The sequence below is a fragment of the Dipodomys merriami genome, unplaced genomic scaffold (assembly GCF_024711535.1).
Source record: "Dipodomys merriami isolate MVZ:Mamm:240054 unplaced genomic scaffold, mDipMer1.0.p SCAF_5, whole genome shotgun sequence".
NCBI lineage: Eukaryota > Metazoa > Chordata > Mammalia > Rodentia > Heteromyidae > Dipodomys > Dipodomys merriami.
The window spans coordinates 19,402,952-19,430,638 of NW_027206068.1; the positions used below are offsets into that span (position 1 = coordinate 19,402,952).

Sequence of the window (27,687 nt, forward strand, 5' to 3'; positions counted from 1 at the left end):
TTTAGTTATTTTGGGGGAAAGGTGTCTTTTTTGCCCAGAGTTTATGTCAGACACCATCCTCCTTGAATTTGGGATTATGATGTGATCTGCCACACCCAGTTTGTTGAGATGGTAATCTTCCTAACTTTTGCGTGGGTTAGCTTCAAACTACTGCCTTTTTGAAGTTCTCCAGCTACTCAGCCTCACAATTTGCTAGAATTATACGTGTGGGCCACCATGCCTGACTGCAATAGCTATTGTCTGTGAATAGTATTTGAACTCAAAGCCTGACCACCATTGATGAACTTTTGTGCTCAAGGCCCACTTGAGCCATATCTCTACTTCTAATGTTATTCTGGTTAATTGGAGATAAGAGTCTCAAGGACAGTTCTGCAAGGTCTGACTTTGAATAGCAGTCCTCAGATCTCAGCTTCTCTAAGGAGCTAGGATTACAGATTGAGTCCCTGGTACCCTGTGACAACAGTTTTATGATAAGAGATTGTGATAAAGCATAATAAATATGCCTCAGTGCTCTGATATTTTATAGTGATAATATAGTGATAATAGAAAATTCTTATTGATGGCTTTGTACTTAAAGTAGTAAATATTTGGCATTTATATACATTTTTAATGTTTAACATCTATGATATTGTATTAAGGAAATATATAAGTCTACATAAACGTTAATTTTTCAGCTAACTTGCCATAAATAGGATTAAAAATGAACATTTATTACTGTAAAATACTAAAAATATATATAAACATTCTTTCAAACAGGTATTTGTGAGCATATCCTTAATAATCAAAATCATTCTAAATAAAAGATCCTCTACATTTTCACACATACTCATAACATTTAGTTACATACATTGATTGTTTAGAAAAAGAAAAGAAAAAAGGAGAGAAAAGAAGAGCGGAATTTGGTGGGACATGCAGGGAAAAGCCAACAAATATTTATTTACCATTTATTCAAACTTTAGTTTTGCATAGAATCTTGCCACTAATTTACTTGAGAAGCTTTGCCATTTTCATGCTGCCTTTCAAGCATGTTATTGCTAATTAAATCTAACATGACCATGATATGTTTTTTTAAGAAATGATAAATGTACTTGGGTCTGGCTTAGTTTTTTTTTAATTGTGAAAATACCATACAGAGGGGTTACAATTACATGAGCAAGGTAATGAATACATTTCTTATCAAGCATTGTTGCCACCTCTGTTTCCCCTTCCCATCCCTTCCCATCTCCTCTCTTGCAACTGCCCTCCTCCTGCGCGTGTCAAAGTTGTAAAGTTGGGTTTCGACATAACCTCTTGTACATCTCATTGTTGTAATGGATATACCTGTATCCTTATTTTAACAATTTGTTTTTCCCTTCCCCTCCGCAAATTATACCAACATCAAATACAATGAAAACAGAGGTTATACCATGGGGGAGGGACATAGAAAGCAACAAAGAAATCATCTTGTAAATATGTTAGTGGGGGTTCCCCAAAAGACTCCATATAGAGCTCCCCTATGACCCAGCAATCCCACTTTTGGTCATTTACCTGAATGATCACAAACAAGATCATATCAAAGCAACCTGCACAGCTATGTTTATTGCAACATTATTTACCATGTGGAACCAACCCAGATGCCCCTCAGTAGATGAATGGATCAAGAAAATGTGGTATATATACAAAATGGAATTCTATGCCTCCATCAGAAAGAATGACACTGCCTCATTTGTTAGGACTTGGAAAGACTTGGAAAAAATTATATTAAGTGAAGTAAGTCAGGCCCAAAGAAACATAGGTCCAGGGTTTCCCTTATTTGCAATAGCTAGCATGTGTCTGAGACAAGCAGAAATTGTCAGATAAGTTGATGCTAGGTGAAATGAACTCCAAGATAAAGACTCAAATGTTTTTTCTTTCTGGCTTAGTTTTTCTTTTACACGTGGGCTGCACTAAATCCAGGAGCCCTACAGTGGAACGATATCCCTCTGGTACAACCATTATGCAAAACACTATGGAGAGGGCTGGGAAGGTGGCTCAGTGGTAGAGCCCTTGCCTTGCATGCCTGAGGCCCTGGGTTCGATTCCTCAGCACCACATAAGCAAAAAGAAAAAAGCCGGAAGTGGCGCTGTGGCTCAAGTGGTAGAGCGCTAGCCTTGAGCTGAAGAGCTGAGGGACAGCGCCCAGGCCCAGAGTTCAGGCCCCATGACCAGACCCCCCCCCCAAAAAAAAAAACCCACTATGGAGAAAGGCCTGCACTAGTTGTAGTCAATGTCAGTACTATAACTCAAGCTCACCTGAGGGCCTACAGTTTTCCTACTGTGGAGATTTCACTTCTCCCTCCCCAACTCTACTCTTTAGTAGTTACTATGTTGATTGTATTTTCATTTTTATAATTGGGACTCCCTTAAAACACATGCTTTTCCCCTATTGGATTTTCCCTCTCATGTAGGAAGCATGCAATTTTACAAGGTCTTGTTTGGAAGTAATTTTACAATCAACTATATGCTCATATCTGATTTCTTTGTTGCTTTGTATGGGGGGGGCAAAGGAGGGCGGGGGGGGGGGGGGGGGGGGAAATGGGAAGGGATGGGAAGGGGAAACAAAGAAGGAGGCTACAATGCTTGATAAGAAATGTACTCATTACCTTGCCCATATAATTGTAATCCCTCTGTATGATATTTTCACAATAAAAAAAGAAAAAAATAAAAATGAATGGATTATAAATACTACTGACGTGCAGATTAAAAAATAAATGGAGAGAATCTTCCCAATATTCAAAAATTTGAGAACCAAATTTAATTTTACATTTTGCTATCAGTTTTAGGAAATCTGCTCTCCAATCTCAATTGTCACAGTGAAATGAGGGGAGGAAATTTTCTGGCTGGTTGGAGTAATATAATTTGCCTCAAAAAATCAAATGCTTTTGTTGAAAGCAAATCTCCCTATCTAAATTGATTATTAATTAGTTCTGTGCTTCTTATAGAGCGCCAATTATCTAACCTACTTGATGTTTTCCAATTTAAAAAATCATTGAAAAAACTGTTATGTTGAATGGAAGGTTAATAACTCCTAACAAGACCAGTATTTACAATATTTATTTTGATGCTTCATAGACATAAGTGATTTTCTTCCTATGGAAACATATTTCAGGCCATTTAAGATAGAGAATATTTGAATATTTGTCCAGACATATGGGTTTACTTCATAATCCAAGCTTTCAAGAAGTGGAAATCAGGAGGACTATGGCTCAAAGCCAGATGAAATGAAAAATTAGGGAGTTCCATTCAAATAAACAAGCTAGATGTGGTGGGTCATGTCAAACATCCTAGCTACACAGAAGTTTACGTAGGACAATCTTGATCCCAGGCTAGAATTGATGGAAAACCTAAAACACATGAAAAAAAGAAAATAGAAAAAAGGTCTTGCAAACGTATAACTCATCTGGTAGAACACCTGCCCAAAAGCATGACACTATTATATCAAACCCGAGTATTGTGAAAAGAAGAAGGAGAAAGAAAAGAAGGAAGAAGAGGAAGAAAATATATCATGGAAAAATTATGCTTAGTACAAAGAGGCATTTAATTGATGGATATATAATTTGTATTTATCAATTTCTAGAGCAAAACTATTCTAGCTAGATAAAAAGATACAAAGATACAATGGGAACTTCATTAATCTTTTAGCTCTCTAGTTAAGTCATCTCAAGTATGAATAAATCTTCTTTATGCAAATAAAAAGTTGCTGACAAAATAATCTTTCTGGAAATTTAATGATTTCAAAAAACAGGCAAACAGGGGCTGGGAAGGTGGCTCAATGGTGGAGTGCTTGCCTTGCATGCCTGAGGCCCTGGGTTTGATTCTTCAGCACCACATAAACAAAAAGAAAAAAGCTGGAAGTGGTGCTGTGGCCCAAGTGGTAGATTGCTAGCCTTGAGCTGAAGAGCTGAGGGACAGCGCCCAGGCCCAGAGTTCAGGCCCCATGACTGGACCCAAAAAACAAAACAAAACAAAACAGGCAAACAAACCATTGCAGTTTTTGTTTTTGAAGTTTGAACAAAAATTAGTACTCAAGATCTTTAAAAAATTTATTGTTTGTCTTAACACTCAAGGTTTGAAATTTAGAAAACTAAGAACAATATAAATAAGGGCAAAATAAATAGTCTAAAGTCATTTCTGTCTAGGATATTGATTTTTTTTTAACTTTTTGAAACTTTGTTTCCTGTTGGGTAAATGATTAAAAGTGGCATTTCTTCATCAGAAGCACATAACCATTAGCACATAATCATAACATTTGGTGTAAAACTTCATGGTATCTATAGCTTTTTGAAGAAGATTGCATATAGCCTTTGTTTGTTCCCATGTTCCTCAGAATATAAAACTCTGACAAATTGTTACAGAACATTGTGTTGTGGCATAACAAACTCCAGAACAGCTGAAAAACACAACATACGAAAGTGGAAAAACTCAAGTTCCCAGGATTATGATTACCAGGAATCATTTTAAACTAATAGTCACAAGGATTTTCTGTTAAAAATTTTAAAAGTTTGAATTGCTTTTATTTGATAAAATCATTCTATTTATTTAAAAGCAATATAATAGAAATTCAGAAGATTGTGAGCTGAAATTGAAAAGGCATTAGGGCTTATTCAAACCTGTTAAGACTTGGACTACTAATTTAGTCTTTCCCATATCATATTAGTTTATAATTGTATATTGGCCTATATTATGTTTAAACCCCCTACATGTTCTAAAATTTTATAATTTAGAACAACTCATCTAAGTCAAGTAAACTAAGACAAATAACTTATTCTAAAAATTAGAATAGATGCAATTATTCCTAGAGTAACATATTTACAGGAAGTGCATTTAACTACTAGATGTGGTTGAATTGCTAAATGGCTGAATTTGCAAAAGAGGGCAATAATTAAATCGTTATGCTTGACTCTTATTAAATATTAATGATTTCTCCATGACTTAGAATCAGAAGGGTTTTCTACATGAAAAGGTCTGACTCTACTGTCTGAACTATGAATCATTCACTTTGAGGTGGTCTTCCTCTGCTTTAAGCTACTTGTAGACATTATCAGGGAATGTAACTATGACTGATAATGTTTTACTTGGCTTTTCACTTATTTTTTATTGAAGGGAGAATTTTCAATATTGGTATCAGTATGTTTTAGTCTACACAAACAAAAGATTTTCCTCAGGAAAAAAGCTTGACATTAAAAAAAAAGAAAAAAAGTAATGCACTCAGCCAAGACTCCAGCCATCTGAATGCATTCACCATTTGTGTGGCTTTAAATCTGGCTGTGCACATGCCAGAAACACAGATCAGAAACGCATCTGGGCAGCAGAAGCTGGTCAGTATGGGCCCCTCCACCTCCTTTTGTTGTTTGTTTTTGTAACACATGTTAGGCACAGAAGAGACAAACAGGGACAAAATAGCCTTTTCCTTTTCCATCTGGTTCTCTGCCAGCGATACAAAGCCCAGCCAAAGCATCAGATTTCAATGTTATGATTGCCTAGAAACCTTACTTTCTTCTCTGTCCATTACCATTCTGCTTTGTCAATATTTCTCCACCAATAATGAATGATGGAGTAAAATAACATGCATGGTTCTTTGTACATCACTTATTCCTGATTCTTAGTTGTCAGTTTGTCTTTGTGAGGTAATACCTATGTGTCTTCTTTTATAAGAATATTGCTTAATATGAGATATACATTCGCAATATTTTAAACTTTTGTAATTGAAAAAATATAGACTGAGTAAAAATGAAAAAGTACAATAGAAAAAATATTGATTGAGTACCAAAATACAGATTAAGTATGAAAATGAATTTGTGATAGGAAGTGGTTGAGTTTCCACTCTTGGGAACTCAGTTAATTTCTCATGGTAATAACTTTATTGTGGGTTAAAAAAAGCATCCCATGTAAAAAGAAGCCTGAAAGGAAGAGGGAGATTGAGGGAAAGAGAAAAGAAGATCTGAAGTTTCATGGAACATGTATTATCACATGTCTTTTGCATAGAGAAGAGAACCTGGACAGGAGGGTCACAGGAAAGGATTGTCTCTGATCTGTAAGCAATGGGTGTCAGGGAGAAGATTGTGTCACCTGGCAGTGGAGACTTCAGGGTACTACATGCCTTATTATTGTCACTCTATTTCAGTAGGTAGTGTTGTCATAAGCGGAGGAAAGTATGGTTATACATCTATAGAACGATGATCAATTAGGTGTTTTGAAGTTAGAGAGTACCTGAAAAATAAATAAACCCTTACAGTGTTTCAACTTAGAAGTAGGTTTCAGACTTTAGAGATTTAGTAATCATTTCAATTGGCTTAGCGAATAATATTATGTATAGCTAGAATATTATTTCCTTTACTCACAATTTTAACTTATATTTGTAAGCATTCAGATAAGTAAAAGGCATAGAGAGTGAATTTCTATCCAAACACCAACATTTTGATTCATTTATATCAACTATATTTTATTTTACTTTCATTTTATTTTACTTCCATTTTATTGTCAAGGTGATGTACAGAGGGGTTACAGTTACATAAGAAAGGTAGTGAGTACATTTCTTTTGGAACTTGTTACCTCCTCCATCATTTTTCTCCCAGTTTCCCTCTCCACATCCTGCCCAAGTTGTACAGATCATTTCCAACATAGTGTCTTGTGAGTATCGTTGTTTTGATTCATTGCTAAATCATGATCTCATGCCTTCTATCATTTAGTTATATGACTATAAAATGACTATAATTTAGTTATATGACTATAATATTGTCACACCTGGTGACAAGGTCATTAAAACTCCAGATAAAATGCTTTTATTCTCTAGTACTTTCATTATCTCTTTTGTGTAAGTAAATATCCAAACAATGTCTCCATTAAATATTTTGTCATATATGTAAGTCTTAAATATTTTACTATCTTAAACAAGCTCATCTGTATATTTCTTCTCATTATTAATGAAATACACTGTTTAACTTAGTGTCAAAGGCTATTTTATTCCTACAGCTTTATGCTTAATTTTCTATCATATATTAATTCAATAAATGATAACTCTAGAGGTGAATGATTTTCCAAAATACAACAATAGCATTGATTTTGTCATTAGTAGAACTTAACAAACAAGTTTGGATTGTGACTAAAAGCAACTAAAATATGTTTTCTTCCAGGGTTGATGAAAAACTGAACAACATAAATTAAATTAGAAGTTTGTTCAACTTGTCTAATATTAATCATATAACATACCAAATGAATTACATATAGCATGCCGTACTTTTGTGATATCTGCTTGGCTTACCTATCCCCAAAATCTGTACATTCTAGAATAGAAACATGGAGGAAAGATCACTATAGAATTGAAGGCCACTCTCTGGGGTGACACTAACTATAGCAAAAGTTCCTTTAACTAACATTGAATTATGTTACTGAGCTGGGATGCTGAGTAGCATTTGTATAAGGAAGACACTTATACAAATGCTACTCAGCATCCCAGCTCAGTAAGGATTCTATCTGAACAGGCAAAAATCACATGAATGCAATAGGTAACTTCTGATACACTAACTTGTTCATCCAGAAGAAATCAACTCCTGAAAATGAATATAACACAATGTTTCTCCTCTACTAGACATGTACTCTTAGCATAAATAATGGCATAGTTGAAAGTAATAAAAAACATAAATCAACATGAAACCTGGGGTAATTGTACCTTAGATATAATGCATACAAATATAGTCATATCAGGAATCTTCATAGCTACATTATTTTTTCACAATGTTATTATTTCCATTTTTAAAGATGAGGCTATGGAGTTATAGGAAACCTTGGTTAGGGGGCTAAGTGTTGCCCTGAGCGCAGAATTCAGGAAGCTGAAGGCAAGAAGATGGTTTAATTTGAGGCCAACTTGGGCTCCATAATGTGACTGGCCAGAAATTTAAAAAACAAAAAACAAGAACAGATAAAAAAGCTTATTTCCCCAAGATCACAGACAATAAACAGAGAACCTAAGACTGAGCCAGCCCCACTCTTTCCTATACTTCTGCCATGTTTCTTACCATTGATTTAGGAGATTACTATTCTTGTATGAATTCCAGGTATAGATACTTCTCACTCCAATGCTAACTCAAAAGCTTACTATGTTTAGGTACTTTTAAAAAATTTATTTGTGCATCATGTACATATTTAATGGTAACTGTATGCATAAACATGCATTATGTTTTACAGGTTATCAGTAATCTTGGTCCTTTGGAACTCATTCTTAATACTCCTAGCCACCATAGAGTTCATCATGGTAAGGAGATCCTGTTCCTTCTTTGTTTTCCATCTTCATTTCTCTAACAACAACAATATTATTATTTTATTTTACCTCATTTCACCAAAATTGCCCCGTATAGTAACCATTTATTGTTTAAACAAAGATAGCTTGCTCTTTTGTGCCTCAGCAAATTTCAACATACATGGACTATGGTGGAGGTGGAAGAGAACATTCTGTCTGAATTTTGGATTTTCTTTTTTACCTAGCTCTCAGACTAGTTTCAGTAGGGGAAAATAATGAGATATCCAACAGAAGAGGGAATATTTAATGGTAAGGAGTCTGTTGTAGGCTACACTTGGTTATAGGTTATCCTCAATTCTGAGGGTTGTTCCTGTTCACAGCCAGAGGGTCTCTAGTTTTGAAAACTTTAAGTATTTAGAAAGACACTAGTAAGTATCCCTCTCCTGTTTAAGTTTTATGAATAAATACAACATAAGCTGCTTTTGCCTAAGCAGAAAATCACATGTGGCTAATGCAGAAAGTTTAAAGACACCAACTTTAATTATAACAATAATGCTTACATTTGTGTACCACAAAACCCATAAAGAATGTGCATAGCAGCATTATTTTAATTGGTAAAAATGAATTGCAAGTTTTATCAAAATAGATTAAGTTATGAGCAGCATGGTTCATGTAATAGAGATTCAAATAACAGCAGAAATGTCCAAATCATTGTTTTCTATTCAGTGACCCAAATAAGTCTTAGAACAAATATTGTGAGACAGAGGCCTGTGACAAAAATAATTGCATATTATAGTTTTATTTTTATATCTCCAGTCTTCACAGGCAGCTCTGGACACTGTAGCTTGGCCTTTCTCCATGGCCAGGGGCAGAGCAACACAAACTCCCATAGGCAGAGAAGAAGATGGATGGGTCAGCTACTTTCAAACTTAACAGTCACTATCCCATCCCCAGAGGCCTGTTAGTAAAGGGGTAGAGAGGTCAAGAATGTTATACTCTTGTGATGTCCTTCATGGAAAAGGAAAAAGGAGTGGAAAAGGACATGTTCACACAGAAAATAATTGCTCATTTACTTTGCCTCTCTTTCACATTCTACTATTTTATATTGGGGCTTCCCAACACCTGAACTGTGGAATTGTGACACATGGTTGTAAGTGTTCTGTGCAATATAGGATGTGTACCTGCCTAAGCCACAAAAAACTCTTAGTATACCTTTCTAACTGTGACTCCCAGTAAGGTGTTAAGACATTGCAAAATATCCTTTCACGGGCAAAATGCTTCCCCACTCAAACATGGAAGCATTGTTTTGACAGTATATGCAGTGAGGTATGTATCTGTACAGCCAATCTCCTGTTGCTTTCCTCAGAGGGAGATTTTCACTTGTATTCCTACTTCAAATGCATATTTGCATGTTTAGAAAATGTCTTAAAGGAATGTACACCGAAAAATAAATTGAGTTAGTTGAGAATGGTGTTTGAAAGATTAATATTTATTATTTAGATTTAAAAACATATTGGTATAGTTGTGATTATTGAAGTTTTTATATATATGTATAAGTAAAAATCCTATATGGTTGATAAATAGAATGAATTTACTAATTATACATTATATAACTATTATAATAAATATTACACATATATAAGATGATGCCTAACTACTTAAGTTTAGTCGTAATTTTGGAGCAAGAATAGCATCATATATGTGATGAGCTAAAAATTTAATTTTTACTATCTTTTATGATTAAAAGAGCTAGTGTGTTTCTTCCTGGAACAAGCTCAGAGCAAAGGGTTAGTTTTTAGTGCATCAAAATTTTAAAGTAAGAGCATAAGTGTGTGTGTGTGTGTGTGTGTGTGTGTGTGTGTGTATGTGTGTGTATGTGTGTGTATATACTACTTTGTTTTTACTTCTTATTGGTTTAAAAAATCTTGTGTTGTTGGAAGACGTTTCCAACGACATTTGTTCCATTTGTTAACTCTTAATTTTATTACCATGTTCTTAAAAGAAGAGAAAAATGATGTTTCAGCAAGCATCACTTAAGTTTTTGAAAAATTATTTTTTCATTATTTTATCACACAGGAAGAAATCGTTACTGCATAGACAAAAATTATGCTGGCACTCTTATTATCTGGGATAGAATTTTTGGTAAGTAAAATATACACATAGCAAAATAAATTAGTTCATTTATTCATGGAAAGTCAAGGCTGTTGTCTTAATATTTGTTTTCCAGGGACATTTGAAGCAGAGAATGAACAAGTTGCATATGGTCTAACACATCCCATTAATACATTTGAACCTTTCAAGGTGCAGGTAATATGATCAGCAATGTTTTTCTGAACTTGTATTATTTCATAAATTTTCAGTTAAGAGAAAAATGAGTTGATGAAAGGCACAAGTGCATTATACTGCTAATAAAGAATGAAATGTAGAAGAATCTGAAAATGAATTTTGCTTTCAAACAGAACCTTAGATCATAATGGGCAAAGTATACTTTAAAAAACACAGTGTTAAGAATTTTCAAATAGCTATTATGTAGGCTGAAAAAGTAGCATTTTAATAAGCATATTTCTTTTCAGAATAGACTAAAATATATTCATGTATTCAGAAGGAATAGTGGAAACATGTATAATTAAAGTTGATCCCCAAAAGTATTTGCTTCAAGGCTGCAGCGTCCGGTTAGAAATTCAACATAAGGCCTTTGCCCTATTCTTCTTAAACATAGATGTCAAGAACTATTACAGATTGGTTAGGTCTGCACATTACCTCACCTGCTATGACTTGTTGGACTGGACCAGTTTTCTATTAGACATATGGTATTGGTTGTTCATTGGCCTCAATGGTTGACACTAGAGAAATGAAGAATGTCTGCGAAGCTCTGATATGTCAGCCTCAGTCCACCACAAAGACCCCTGGGGTTAGAGATTCATAAGTGAAAAAATGATAAGCAGGCTCAAAAAGCTGCGAAGGTCAGTCAACAACTTCTATGTACAGGGGACTTGTTGCAGCACTCAGGAAGCGACAAAATTGTAGGTTCATGTTGGGCTCGATTTTCAAACCTACTTCCTTGAGTTTCCACAAACGTTTGAAATACCAAAATAATGGACATCTGTTTGGCGTCTACGATGTGGAGCACATTGGAAACAGCACAGCACAAAAATATTTCATGTCACTATTACTAAAACCTTATGAATAGAGCCTCTTTTTTAATCCTATTTGTTAGAGGAGTGTATTAATCAGACTTTCATCACTGAGAGAGAATACCTGAAACACTACCAAGGGGTGAGGATTAGTTTGGGATCATGGGTTCAAATGGTTCAGTCCAGGTTTGCTTGGCACCATATGCTTTGGCAGTAGATCTTGATCGTAGAAGCTTGGGGTGGAGGAGGCCGACCCCTACAGCAGACAGGAAGCTGAGAAGGGAGAAGAGACAGGACTAGGACCTTCAATGACACACCATCAATGACCCATTTCCTCTAGCTAATCCCCCAGCCCCCAAGGTTACTACCGCATGCCCAGTATCTACTGGTGACATAGAAGTCAGCAAATGAGCCTGTTGGTGGACCTTTCCTATTCAAACCTTATCATAGGAAAATTGGTGTTCGTAGCATTTAAATAACTTATCCAGGTTCACAAACCTTGTCAGCTGCAAATTTGCCCCAATCAATCAACACTCAAATTCCTTTAACACTGTTTAACCTTTCTACTATACTATGTGTATTATACATTAAAAGCAATGGAAAATTTCTATCTGTTTATATGTCAAATGAGAAGTGTTTATTATTTTGCCTCTTATTTATTCTGAGCAACTGAAGGATCTCTCTCTATCTCTCTGTTGTATTTTGTTAGGAAAATGACATATCCTTCAGGAGACATTCAGCAAATTTTTTAGTTATTTTCTTAGTAATAATCTTTAGAGAATTGAACCCAATTTAGAAATAATACATTGAAAGTCCTTCATGTAAGATTTGTCTTCTTCCTGTGAAGATTTACAAAGAAATAGACAACTTGGTTTCAATGCTCAAGGAAAGACTTTTCCAAGCCTAGCAAGAACAGGAATCACAGAAGCAACTTAGCAAAATATAGATTCAGTTCATCAAGTCTAAGACCTGGTCTAAAAGTCTCTATGTTTTCAACAAGTTCCTAGATGATATCAATGCTTCTGGTTTGATGGACAATTTTCATAGCAAGCCTTTGTGAATAAACACTTGCACATGTCAAATCCTTGGTTGAAGATAAACCTTCATAGTTGAGGCAGAGAATAGGATAGTGGTAATTGTCTTCAGTCAGAGCTGCACAAACTCTTGGGGTACTGCAATTGGAGTGAGGGGGAACCAATAGTAAGGTAATCTCAGGTGTGCATGAGCCACTAACATGCACTTGTTAGGCTAATTCTCCAGGTCTCTACTCTCACATACTAACATAGCCTTTAGCATAAGAAATGTCACGAGTGGATCTAAGATTTAGTCCTCTCCATTCTCCCTTATAAACTGTGTGGTCAGCAAGTTATGATCATGAAGAGTTGTAACTCAGAAATGCATGGCTATTGTTGCTAGTATGCCATGATATAGAACCAAATTTCTTACCTATCATACGTGGACATTAAAAAAATAATGGTTCCCACTATACAGAATGGTTTGGTGGTCATTAATATTATTATATCTAGATCATTCACTTTACTTTCTCTTGGGGGTTGGAAAGTGCCAGAAAACTGGGAAGCAAATAAGAAAATGTTTTATTTCAAAATACTACCTGCTATTTCCTATGGCCTAGATCCAGATTGATAGAAATAAAATTGCAGTTTTCAGAATAACAAAAGTTAAGTATTTTTTTTGGGGGGGGTCTGGTCGTGGGGCCTGAACTCTGGGCCTATGAGCTGTCCCTCAGCTCTTCAGCTCAAGGCTAGCGCTCTACCACTTGAGCCACAGCACCGCTTCCAGCTTTTTTCTCTTTGCTTATGTGGTGCTGAGGAATTGAACCCAGGGCTTCATGCATGCAAGGCAAGCACTCTTCCACTGAGCCACCTTCCCAGCCCCTCAAATGTTAAGTATTTTAATGTGTGTAAGAACACCTAAACACATAATTTTCTATATGGCTATTCAAAGTCCCAGGATAACTTTCAATTAATGTTTGCCTTATCCTCAAAAATCTATTCTATCAAATACTGTGTTGTTTTTTAATTGCTTTAGATTACAATATTTCAAGCAATTTTAGTTTTTGGAAATTTTTCATGTAAAGGTGATGTACAGAGGGGTTACCTTTACATAAGTCAGGTACTGAGCTCATTACTTTTGAAAGTGTCATCCCCTCATTAATTCTCTCCCAGTTTTTTCCCTCCTCACTCTACTCCCCTCAAGGTGTATAGTTCTTTTCCAACATAATTTCTAAGGGGTATCACTGCTGAATTAGGTTTGAAATTTAGTTTTATAAACCTCATAGTTAAAATTCATCCAAGGATAGTGTAAATTCAAGTCAGACTACAAAATCTGAGAGCCACAGATGCTTTCTCCATTAATTAATTTCTATACTTACAATATAATTTATCTTTGTAATCTATACTGGAGGCCCAAACCTTTGGATTATTTTTAATCATAAAGGGGATTATGGGCATGAATGTATGGCATGAATTGGATCTCCTAATGGCTAACATTTATCAAGTACTTATGGGTGGGCATACTTTTAACTATTGTACATGAAAAATCTAAGTTAATTAAAGAATATGGAGTCCTGCTTTGAGGCTCAATGCAAACTTTGCTTTTAGTCAGCAGATTTCACTTCTGATGACAGAAGATAGACCACCTAATTGTCAGACGTCTACTAGCTGAAATGCATTTGAAGACCTTTGTTACTATGACTTGTCTATAACACAATAAAGTTTCAAAATTTTGAAATTTTAACAGATATCCAATCTTTATATGCTTCTATGTATAAACTGAATTTCTATTTAGCAAGACTTGAAAAAAGATATCATCTGATATCTTTTTTGTTGAGTTGTGAAGGCTTCTAGCTAATTCCACTTTGAAGCAAATCCCTCTAACTTTGTGTTTCTGTGTGTTGTGTGTGTGTGTGTGTGTGTGTGTGTGTGTGTGTGTGTGTGTGTGTGTGTGCTCTCGCACATGTGCGTGAGCATATGTGTGCACACACCAGTACTGGTTCAGAACTTGGTTGCTGTTGCTGACTTTGCTTGTTCAAAGCTAGTGCTCTACTTCTTGAGTCACATTTCCACTTCAGGACCTTTTTCCTTCCTTCCTTCCTTCCTTCCTTCTTTCCTTCCTTCCTTCCTTCCTTCCTTCTTCCCTCCCTCCCTCCCTCCCTCTTTTCTTTCCTTTCTTCCTTCCTTCCTTCCTTCCTTCCTTCCTTCCTTCCTTTCTTTCTTTCTTTCTTTCTTTCTTTCTTTCTTTCTCTCTTTCTCTCTCTCTTTCTCTCTCTCTTTCTCTCTCTCTTTCTCTCTCTCTCTTTCTCTCTCTCTTTCTCTCTTTCTCTCTCTTTCTTTCTTTCTCTCTCTCTCTCTTTCTTTCTCTCTTTCTCTCTCTCTTTCTCTCTCTTTCTCTCTCTCTCTCTTTCTCTCTCTCTTTCTCTCTCTCTTTCTCTCTCTCTTTCTCTCTCTCTTTTTTTCTCTCTTTCTTTCTCGTCTTTCTTTCTCTCTTTCTTTCTTTCTTTCTTTCTTTCTTTCTTTCTTTCTTTCTTCCTTTCTTTCTTTCTTTTCTTTCTTTCTCTCTTTCTCTCTCTCTTTCTCTCTCTCTTTCTCTCTCTCTTTCTCTCTCTCTCTTTCTCTCTCTCTTTCTCTCTCTCTTTCTCTCTCTCTTTCTCTCTCTCTCTCTTTCTTTCTCTCTTTCTCTCTCTCTTTCTCTCTCTCTTTCTCTCTCTCTCTCTTTCTCTCTCTCTTTCTCTCTCTCTTTCTCTCTCTCTTTCTCTCTCTTTCTCTCTCTCTTTCTCTCTCTCTTTCTCTCTCTCTTTTTTTCTCTCTTTCTCTCTCTCTTTCTTTCTCTCTTTCTCTCTCTTTCTCTCTCTCTTTCTTTCTTTCTTTCTTTCTTTCTTTCTTTCTTTCTTTCTTTCTTTCTTTCTTTCTTTCTTTCTTTCTTTCTTTCTTTCTTTCTTTCTTTCTTTTCTTCTTTCTTCCTGGGGTGGTCTATCATCAGAGATAATATCCTGGGATGACTTCAAACTGCAATCCTCAGATTTCATTGTCCTAATTAGGTAGGATTACAAGTGTGAATCTCTGACCAGGTTTAGCTTGTTAGCCTTGGTTTTCTACTCATAATATTTTCTAACAAATGCCTGTCTTAATCTCAAAATTATAAATACATTGAACCTTAAAATATTAACATGAAAGCCCAATTGTGTATATATACCATATTTGGAATTCTATGCTTCCATCAGAAAGAATGACATCTCCTCATTCATAAGGAAACAGACTTAGAAAAAATCATATTAAATAAGTAAGCCAGACCCAAAGAAACAGAAATTCCATGGTTTCCTTCATTTGTAATAATTAGTATATGTCTAGGATAGTCCTAGAAGAGGATCACAATAGCTCAATAGCTATGTACATATTATCCATTGTAAAATGAAACCCAATAAAAGGTTTTTCTTTGTTGTTTTTTAATATACTATTTGAATTCTTTTTTCTTTCATATTTTTCCTATGGTTTAATCCCCTGTTGTCACTGTATTTGATTTGGGTATCCTGTGTCTTGTATATGTGTCTCTGGATTAGGTAGACGAAGGGGAACAATGAAATGATGAGACAAAAGACAAAGGGTGAACCAGTACAATAGCAATAATCACAAGGAAATATATTGGAAATGAGCTATACAACTTGAGAGTGATTTTAGAAGGGAAAGTGGGAGAAAAATGAGGGAGGAGTAACAATTTTAACAAGAAATGTACTCACTAACTTATACATGTAACTCATACATCACCTTGACAATAAAATTAAAATATATTAATATGAAAACAAAGACAGAATTACTAAAATATATTAAAATATACTTATGATTTTATATCAATCATTAATGGAAATTATATCTTAAATAACAATATGTAAATTACATTGAACAATACAATTAAATAATTAGTTGTGCTTAATTTTTGTTTGCCTTATTTTAAAATAAGTTATGTTTTATTTTTTCCTAGTTCCACCATTTATGTTATATATGGACTACATTCTGGACCACACCTGGATTCTTTCATAAGTTTTCTGTCCTATTTAAAGGACCAGGATGGGGTCCAGGTAAACCACGACTTGGACTGCATGAAGACATACCAGAGGTAAGAAATTTCATGGAGCTGAAATAGTGAAGACTTGTTTCATATATTAGGTCTACAGGCAGTTGGGATATATGTTTTCTTCATGCAAATCTTTTCTTTAAAAAATGTTCAGCCAGGGTCAGGTAGCTTATACCTGTAATCTTAGCTTCAGGGAAGATGGGATCTAAGGATGGCAGTTTGAAGCCAGCATGTGCAGGAAAGTCTGTGAGCCAGAAGTGGAGCTGTGGCTCAAGTTGTAGAGCACTAGCCTTGAGCAAAAAAGCTCAGGGACAATGTCTAGGCCCTGAGTTCAAATCCCGGGACCAACTCTCTGTCTGTCTCTCCCTCCCTCCTCTCCCTCCCTGTCTGTCTGTCTGTCTGTCTGTCTGTCTGTCTGTCTCTTTCTCTGTCTCTCTGTCTCTCTGTCTCTCTCTGTCTCTCTCTGTCTCTATCTCTGTCTCTGTCTCTCTGTCTCTCTGTCTCTCTGTCTCTCTCTCTCTCTCTCTCTCTCAATCTCTCTCTCTCTCTCTCTCTCTCACACACACACACACACACACACACACTCACACACCACAAACACACATGATGTTCCCTTAGTCAGATGGTGGTGCATCACTTAATGAGCAGTGACCCCTCACAGCAGTTTAAAAAGGTACTGTCTGCCTGGTGGACATCGCTTTTTTCCCCCAGGGATCACAGTTCAGGAATCAGAGCAGCAGAGGCTAGTTTCCAGCTCTAGTCAAACATAGAGCCAAGAGCATTTTTGCAGACTTCACAGATCTATGAATGTGCCTTGTATGCAGAGTCATAGAAAACCAGAGGTTGAGGAGCCTTGAGACTCTTGTAGTCTTCTTTGGGTTTGATCATAAAAACTAAGGACTCCAAATAAAGTCTAAATTCACATCAAGACAGGCAGATTTTTTGGTCATGCTATGAATAAACATGTCATAATATTAAATTTAGTAATTAAAGTTAGAAATCACATGTAGAAAAATACTATAGAATTTGTTCTTTTTTTCTTTTACTTTTTAAAATTTTTATAAGGTTTTTATTGTGAAAATACTATACAGAGGGGTTACAGTTACATGAGCAGGGTAATGAGTACATTTCTTATCAAGCATTGTTGCCTCCCCCTTTGTTTTTTTTTAAACACTGGAAACCAAATACAAATTTCAATTTTGGTTAGACATCCTCTTCTACAGAAAAGAAATAGAATTTCATTTCAATCATTCAGAGCATACAAAATTCTTTATCAACTAAATCACATTGATAAAAATATAACAACAATAGGAAGAATAGACTGCTGTCCACTTTAGAGACTCTATTGTGATTATAAAAGCATATGAAACTTTGAGGTAATATTATCCTTACTTTAAAATTTTTAAATTTCTTAGGCACATTTTAAGTGTGCAATTATTTATGCAACAGTCTGATTGACAGAGCTGTGAATATTTTTGTCATTTTAGGTCCACAAAGCCTATTAGCCATTTATTCTTTTGTAATAAATCATTCAAAGTGAATATTTTAGATTTAAGTGAGTGCCAGCGTGTGTATTTTAAAAGCAGCTTTCTTTTCTGTTAAACTCAGTGATTTAAGACATTTGCTTTTAATAAAGCACTATTGTGTTGCAGGGTATGATTATAGGTACTTCGTAGAATGACCTTCTTTTCTTCTTTAACTTTTTTTTCCCCTTGAATATACTCATTGACATATTGTCAGGTAAGGGGGGCCCAATGCATTTTATTTTCTTTTGTTTGTCTTTAATATTGATACATTTTACTGAATCATATCTTAGTTTTGTCTTAAGGCAGACTAAATCAAAACTGTAATATACAGTGTATCACAAATGAGAAATAAGTATTCTGATTTCAATGTAAGAAAAAACATTAGCATCTTTTCACATATTCTTTTGTTGCGTCTTCACATAGTGTGAATTTGAATATGCAAGAAAGCCCTGGAGCATTTTGAAGAAAAGACTTCTTTCTTATCTACCTAGGTCACGGGAAAAGAAGTTCCTTTCTCATCCTCGGCATCTCAGCTGCTGAAGATATATGCAGGGGTGCAGTTCGCCTTGATGCTAGCATTTTATGAAGAGACATTTGAGAATACAGCAGTAAGCAATAATCATTTTAAATTGAGGGTGGGAAAATTATTATATAAAAATGCCTCCCTCCCATGTGGCTGATCTCTTGTCTTTCATATAATTATCTTCTTCAATGTTGGAAATATCTGAAGTGATCAATCTTACATTTAAACAGGTAAGCTTATTCTTCCCGAAAACTAAATGTAAATGAATTAATTACATCTAAACCACTGTTAACAGAGTGTTAATCAAATGATATGCTATCAATGGAAGCAATAAATAAATTAGTTTCCATAATTAAATTTTACCACAATTATGATAAAATTCAAAATTAGTGGCCAATTTAGGAAAATTTCTAATTTGAAATATATTTTTCATTTTTTTTGTAATATGGGGACAATTGTTTTGGTTCATAAGAATGTTCATATTGCCTGTATTTGAGAGAGAATGAAAATAACTGAAAGCATATAAAAAGGACTAATAATTTTTAAAATGATAAATACAAGCATGTTAACATATATTTCAGCTATATACATATTTATAATATATTTTTATGAAAGCATTTACAGTAGTTCAAATATGTACATGAAAAAAGAAACTCAACTGAAAGTGTGCAAAATAGAAAATAGCATCCCAGAAGAGTAAGGAAATTACTGACTTTGTTCATTGTTGCAAAGAAATAAGAAAGGTAGAAAATAAGAAATAGAGCAGGTGCATGTGTGAAAGTGACATGAAGAAGCCCTTTACATCTATAATGTAATATACACCAAGAAAAATATACATCTTATAACAGATTCTTACTGTATCATAAATATGGTAGGTGGCACAATAACTCTGCATGAGTAATGATGATACTTTAGCAAAAAATTTCCAGTTTAGTTACACTTACTTTCAAGGTCTGTAGGACACCTAATATTGAGGGATAAAAATGTACAGAATATCTATTACAATGCTAGCAAAAGTTGAAAAGTACCTACAATGCTAAAAAATTATTGAAATAATATTAATGTGAGTAGGAAACAGAGTGTTTATTCTGACAACTGACCTAAGACCTCTGATAATTCCTACGGAAATGAACTAAAGGAGCAAAGCTACAGCTTTTATAACTCTGATTTAAAAAAAAAAAAGAACAGGAAAAACGATCTCTAATAAAATAACTGACAACTAAATGCTCTCACAGTAAAGGGAAGACAACACTAGGAGAAAACCAAAATATGAACTGGAAGTTTTCTTAACTTTCACTTAGTTAAGGAGATGAAAAACATGCCCTGAGATTTTTAACCACCTAGATGTCATAGATATGGATCTAGATTTACACTAACCATGGTCCAGATAAACCCTGAATAGGTATATACTTTAAATTTAGATTTAGTGTCAGGTACTTAAAAGAAAGAGATTCAGATCTTACCCCCAGAAAACACATAATCCCAAACAAAAGCATATTCCCTTAGTTAACATTTCAACAATAACATTAGGAGAATGGTAAAGAAAGAGAAATGGAAAGTGTGTATTTGGTATATTGAATTCAAATATATATGTGTGTGTGAGTAATAACACAAATAAATCCTTTTATGCTCATTTATATAACTTATGTTATTATTAAGTTACAGAAAAGTCATGAAAGGGCACTGGGAAAATCTTCAGCTGAAAGAATAGAATAAAATCCTCAAAGTTTTAAAAATGGAATTAAACTATCAATTAAGTAAACAGTCTGCTTGAAGCGGCTTAAAAGATTAAATCTTTTTTAAATAGTAAATCTAACTTTTGGGTTATTGCTAATCATTTCATTATAGAATTATAATGGAATTATTTTAAGTACTTAGTTGAAATAATAATTCACCCTGTTATATTTTCCATGTAATTTATGTATTGAATTATAGGAAATGTAAACATTGCCTTACTCATGTAACTAACTTATCTGTAAAGTATCTTTACAATAAAAAATATATAAAAATAAATCTATTTGAAACAGGATGCTAAATATGTTAAGAAAGAACGCTTTTCTTTTTCCCTTTTGCTTATATTTGTGTTGGAACTCAAGACTTCAAGACTGTTTTTCTTGCTTTCTCATGGCTGGTGCTCTGCCATTTGAGCCATACCTCCAACCTTGCTTTTTACTGATTATTTTGGAGATGGAGCCTCAGGGACCTTTCTGCCCAGACTGGCTTTGAAGCTCAATCCTCTACATCTTTTGTTTCTCTTCCAATGATACTCAGGAAGATTTTTTATAAGTTTTTTTATTGTGAAAATAGTGTACTGTACAGAGGGGTTACAATCACATGAGCAAGGTAATGTGTACATTTTTTTATTGTGAAAATATTGTACAGAGGGGTTAACATTACATGGGCAAGAGAATGAGTACATTTCTTATCAAGCATTGTTGCCTCCCCCTTTTTTCCCCTTCCCATTCCTTTCCATATCCCCCAACCCCCATAACCCCCAACCCCCATACCCAATCCTCCCCCCACACACACCAAAGTTATTAAGTTTGTTTTTTGACATAACGACTTGTACATCTCATTGTTGCAATGGGTCCACCTGTATCCATTTGCCCTTCCCCACCACAAATTATACCAACATCAAATACAATGAAAGCAGGGGTTATACTGTGGGGGAAGGACATACAAAGCAACAAAAAAATAATCTTATAAATATGTTAGAAACAATCACATAAAAGAAAAAAAATATTTGAATACTTTTCTTGGGGTTCATTTCCCTAGTATCAACTTATCTGACCTTTTCTGCTTGACTCAGACATATTCTAGATATTGCAAATAAGGGAAACCATGGGACCTATGTTTCTTTGGGTCTGGCTTACTTCACTTAATATAATTTTTTCCAAGTCTTTCAATTTCCTAACAAATGGGGCAATGTCATTCTTTCTGATGGAGGCATAGCTAGCAAGATCAATAGAAAGCCCATGGATTGGGAGAAGATCTTCACTAGCCATACAACAGGCAAGGGTCTTATATCTAAAATATACCTGGAACTCAAAAAATTAAATCCCCCAACAACAAATCCTCAAAGAAACATCTGCCCAATAAATAAGTGGGCTAAAGATTTTCCTCTCTGAAGAGGAAAGAAGGATGGCCAATAGACACATGAAAAAATGCTCAACCTCTCTAGCCATAAAAGAAATGCAAATCAAAACAACATTGAGATACCACCTCACCCCAGTTTTTAGAATGGCTATAATGAGGAACTCTAATAACAACTGATGCTGGAAGGGATGTGGACAGAAGGGAACCTTACTGCATTGTTGGTGGGAATGTAAACTTGTTCAACCACTTTGGAAAGTAGTATGGAGGTTCCTCAAAAGACTTCACATAGAGCTCCCCTATGACCCAGCAATCCCACTTTTGGGCATTTACCCAAATGATCACAAATATGACCATACTAAAGCTACCAGCACAACTATATTTATTACAGCATTATTTACCATAGCTAAGATATGGAACCAACCCAGATGCCCCTCAGTAGATGAATGGATCAAGAAAATGTGGGGGCTGGGAAGGTGGCACAGTTGTAGAGCGCTTTCCTTGCATGCATGATGCCCTGGGTTCGATTCCTCAGCACCACATAAGCAAAAAGAAAAAAAAAAGCTAGCAGTGGCGCTGTGGCTCAAGTGGTAGAATGCTTGATCTGAAGAAGGTAGAACCTTGATCTGAAGAGCTGAGGGACAGTGCCCAGGCTCAGAGCTCAGGCCCCACGACCGTACACTCCCCCCCCAAAAATAACAAACAAACAAAAAAGAAAATGTGGTATATATACATTTCTTATCCAACATTGTTAACTCCTCCTTTGTTTTTCCCCTACCATCCCGTCCCTCCCACCTCCTCAACTACACCCGCTCTGCCCCCCTCCCTGACCCCCTTTAAATTGTAAAGTTCGTTTTTCCACATAGCATCTTGTACATCTCATTGTTGGAATGTGTCCACCTGTATCCCTATTTAAACAATTTGTTTTTTCCCTTCCGCTCCCTAAATTATACCAACATCAAATACAGTGAAAACAGGAGTTATTCCGTGGGGGAGGGACATACAAAGCAACAAAAAAATCATGTGGTACCTTATAAAAACATTAGAAACAATAGCAAGAAAGAAAAAACCACTTGTGTCCTAAGTTCAGATAAGATGATGTTTAGCGATATGATACTCAGGAAAAAATTTTAAATTCATGTTTCCAATATGTCAAGAAACATCTTTAAGATATAATAATTGGTTATATACTTGCTGGCTGTTTACTTTCTCCTATATGTATATAAATAATGACAAAAACAATCCCATGCAGTGCTTGAGTGGTTTGCCAGTTGTCCTCAAAAGAGAAAAACAAACTTAAGAATTTATTTCAGGAAGAAAACTCTTATGAGAAGCACATGAAACACATTACTCTCAGTTTTGTTCAAGTAGACATCAAATTACCAAAATAACCAAACTTCATATGCTCAGTTGCTGTGAACATTCCACGGTGGAAGGCCCCCAAACCATGTCCTTATCTGTAGGCACCAAAATTTGTAGGTGTCCAAGTCCATTGTATAAATTGCTGAATAACTTCATACACATGTCTGTTTATATTTTTAATCATCTGAAGATCAGATTTTTCAGGGGTTAAATGACAAGAAAAAGGATCCTACATGTTCAGAACAAATGAAATTTTAGTGGCTGTTTGTAATCTTATTTTGTTGATCTGAAATTGTCAAACAATGTTGGAAACTTTACTAAAGCTCTTTATCCTAAGGACTCATACCAACTTTACAAGAGGCTGTATAAACATTATCTTCATATGTTCACTCAAAATATGACCAGATTGTATGTTCATGGAGAGAGTGTAGACATTTAGTTGATCCAAAAGAAAAGCTACTTCATCTGCATCATCATATCACACTCATAAATTTAAATTTTATTATCTTTGAGTAGTTGTAGAAAGTTGCCATTTTATTTTTTGTATACAGGAATCATTGACATTGCATATTATACAGTTCCATTAGCAATACCCTTGGACATATTTAAAATCTAATTTTTACAATGTTCATTGTTTATATTCTTCCATTTTTTACACTCTCCCACTTGTATTGCCAGTGATTTTCCACATTTGTGCCATGATAACAATTTAAATCATACCTAATTATTTTTCTTTCATGTCTTCCATCTTTTCTTAAAAATCATTAATTACCTTTAAGTAGTTGAACAAAGGGATTTCAATTTAATATGTCAGTTTATGAGTACAGTGAATCTTGATAGATGTCAAATGTTTCATAATTATCATCATCTTCAAACCTACACATCCCCTCAATTTTGCTAGCCCTTATTTTTTATGTGCTCACTATTACTAATCATTTTCAATCCTCTATAATTTGTTTTTTTATTTTATTGTTATGATGTTGTACAGAGGGGTTACAGTTACATGAGTAAGGCAATGGCTACATTACTTGTCAATCATTGTTACCCCTTTCCTTTCTTGTTGTTGTCCCACTATCCCTTCCCTCCCCTTGGTCATAGCCACTGACTCCAGACAGAAGAAAGTTACCATTTTAACAAATCAGTTTATAAGTACAATGTATATTGACATATCAAACTCTTGACCCCTAAGCCACTATTGAGTGCAATGTATAGTTACAGTAAAACTGCAGTGGGTTTTAGTTATATAAAATATCCATATATAAATTACTGCGTATTAATTCACAAAATTAAACTGGGAGATGTAGCCATTTTAAGCTATGTGGGCCTTTACTTTGATCTTGAAACAGATACTCTTGTTATTGAATTCACCAAGATAGTTGAAAGTCTGAGTATATATGGATATATTTTCCTGGGGGAAAAATATGGACAGGCATTGTATATTAAGAGATGCAATTTATAGAATAGTCTTCAAAAGATTATTCTACTTTTGTGAAAAGCTTTAAGAAAAACACAGATATATTGACAAAGCAAACTATCTACTGTTGAAACCTTTTTCAAACTGAAATAGAGTTGGAGGCAGCTTCATTCCCAACACAAATTAATTTTGAAAGGTGCTTTTGCTTATTTCCCACATGTGTTTTCTTTTGCTTAAACCATGCTGTGTGAGTAGGAAGAAAGGTTGCTTATTTGCAAAATTCTATAGTGCCTTTCTAGTCTCCGGGATGTCTAAGAGCAAAGTAAGAGTTTAAAATCCAACAGTAATATTTTTTTTCCAGTTTCACTGTAGCCAATAATCACATAGAAAAGTTGTGGTTGACTTGTAATTGAGGGCCCTGCTGTGGTCCCACAGTCTTTTCTGTTTATACATCTATCCGAGTAGATAAATACTTACTTGTTTTTATGTGTGTGAGTTCTGTATAAATAAGGTTGAGAGTCAAAGAAGTGATTTGATCGCCACTACTAAGGTGCAGCCCATATTTAAGTACATAAGTTCAGTGCTATGACCTGCAGACGTTTATGTTGATTTTGAGTTAGTAATGCTTGAGTAATCAATTCCTTAGCTGCCAAGCCCCATTTCACAGGGTGATAACATGAGTGCATACATATATGGAATAAAAATGTATTCTGTAATAGTATGTTCATGTATCAAGAGAGAAGACACAATGTTGTTTTTAATTAGGCACCAAACAGTTTGAATATTTAATACCGTTTTATAATTCAATGTGTAGTAAAATTATTGCAGGTATGTTTTAAGATTACTTTGATGGTACATTTAAGTTAACAAGGCATTTGACAATATCAAATATGAATTTGGGAGCTGATTATTATGTTTTATAATTCTCATGGATGTAGTCTTTGTAAAAGATTAGGACATTACAATTTCTTTTTTTTTTGAGTTTTATGACTTCTCTTTTTTTATTGTGAAAATACTGTACAGAGGGGTTACAATTACATGAGCAAGGTAATGAGTACATTTCTTATCAAGCATTTTTGCCTCCTCCTTTGTTTCCCCTTCCCATCCCTTCCCATCTCTCCTGTCCCTTGTCCCCCCCCACCTGCTCCTTATATCCCCCCAGCACCAAAAGTTATAAACATGAAAATACTATGTAAGAAATTGGAACAAACCTTAAAACTAGGACATTACAATTTCTTACATAATGTTTTCATGTTTGCATTTTTAATAGCTCCACTGGGGGAAAAAACACATCTATATAGTTAATACCCTCCTAACAGTGTTCCTTTGGAAAATTAGATCTAGCTTAGACTCCACATGAGATGTCATTAGTCAATATAAGGCATATACTTTCATTTTTTCAGTTTAGCCTCATGTGATTTCTTTTTGTTTCCAAAAGTTGTTAGGTGGTTTCATATATATTAGCATTTTTGTTTTACTTGAGCCAGAGAGAAAATATGACCCCCATTTTTCATTTTGTTAAGGTTACACTCATTTTTAATATGATAGGAGATAGCTTAATTAGTAGCTATAACATTTAAATATGTTTTTATATTTAATATAGATATAAAAGCTTTTTATATTTAATAGCCTTTTAAGACATAACATATGTGCTATTTGTTGAGTGGGAATAAGAATGGTAGCTGTGCAGACTAACAGATATTTCCATAGAAGGATGACAGAGCAACAGCTCTCTTAGAAAACATAAAGGGCTTTCTTTATTTTATCTATGGGGAAAGAAAGGACTTTTACAAGTTTCATTAATTGTTAAGCAACATGGCACCAGGCATTTACACAAGTCTGGAATTCCCATATAGTCAATGTCTCTTCCTGTGTATCTTCTATCAGCAATTTAATGAAAGGTACAGGGAAGTGTGTGTGTGTGTGTGTGTGTGTGTGTGTGTGTGTGTGTGTGTGTGTGTGTGTGTGTGTGTTTCAGGACTCATAGATATGAAATCATGAAATCTGAACTGTGATTCCTACAATGGGAAATCTGGAGAAACACCAGTGCCCTACTCTGGAATCTTAAAAGGTGAAAACTAATTCCTTGCATCCAAAAGCATTTATGATTATAAACCCTTTCTTATATATAATATAAAAACTAATAATAGAGACTCAAGCATGGCCTCATGCATGGTCTCCAGAGAGCAGAAGTGTGCATGTCTAGAGTATCCTATAAATATTGTTCCTGAAACACATGACTTTTTTCTGCCAAATAACCATCATGGCTTTGAGCCAGGTACAGTCCAACAAGGTGGCCATGGTCACCAAAGTGCTGGGTAGGAATAGTTCACAGGTACAGTGAGGCAAGCAAAGAATTTGTGGACAACATGAGCCACTTGATCATCTGAAACCTGGAAGGCCCCTTTGCCTGAGGAAGTTATGTTCATCCTATTGAAGTCAGAATAAGATAGTGTGAGTTCAAGGGCAAGGATTTTGTTATTCTTCTTGCTCGTTTCCTTAAATTCATAGTTACCATGATGTTGAAATCATATGCAGTAAATATTCAAGGAATGAATGTGGAGAAATTTGAGAGCTCCAGTTGACTTTGTTTTCTGTAGCTTAACAAAGAATGCTATAAAGACAAATGAGTTCCATGCAAAAATAGATTCTGTAATGAAATGAATATATCATGCATTCTTCACTTTTTTTCTTGGCTTTCCTTAAAGTCAAACACTTTTAGGATAATTTGTGTCCTTGAAGAGATTAAGAGATAAATTGGCATCCAAATATGTGAAAGAACAAGGATAAGGGGATCAACAGACATACTGTGTGAGAACTGTGTGTCAGAGAGTTTGGGGTGCTTGGCACACAATCATAAATACATTTTAAAAATTCTATTGAGCTTAAGTTCCAATGTGAAGAGAGAGAAACAAAGATAAAGATTTAAGTCTGTGGAGGTGTAAGTCAAAAGCAGAACAGTCAAAGCAAAGGTGATTATGGATATTTAGGAAGAAGCACTATTTTATATCAGGTATGGGGGAGAAGTGGCATGTATTTGTATAGAGACTTGAATGCAATGAACTTTTCAGGATCCTTGGAGAAAGTGATTCCAAGCTGAAGGATCTCCAGGTGTGGGAGGGGTAGGTGGATAGGCAATTTTAGAAGTGGTAACACAAGGGAGGAAGGATCTCAACAATGACTCTGGAGAGGCTGTTGGAACAGGGTATGTATTCTGGATATGTTTTCAATATGGTGTTAACGTTTATCTATGATGCATTAGAAAGAGACAAAAGAGAAACTGGAGGTGATTCT

General features: G+C 35.0%; 1 protein-coding gene across 1 annotated transcript in view; it reads left to right on the plus strand.

Annotated features, from left to right (window-relative positions):
* Positions 1 to 27,687, plus strand: part of Agmo (alkylglycerol monooxygenase) — a 321,568-nt gene that overhangs the window by 151,265 nt on the left and 142,616 nt on the right. The window contains exons 6-10 of the mRNA XM_069996158.1: positions 8,202 to 8,268; positions 10,330 to 10,395; positions 10,481 to 10,560; positions 16,383 to 16,517; positions 18,493 to 18,609. Coding sequence (XP_069852259.1) covers positions 8,202 to 8,268; positions 10,330 to 10,395; positions 10,481 to 10,560; positions 16,383 to 16,517; positions 18,493 to 18,609 — 465 coding nt within the window. The remainder of the gene's footprint in view (positions 1 to 8,201; positions 8,269 to 10,329; positions 10,396 to 10,480; positions 10,561 to 16,382; positions 16,518 to 18,492; positions 18,610 to 27,687) is intronic.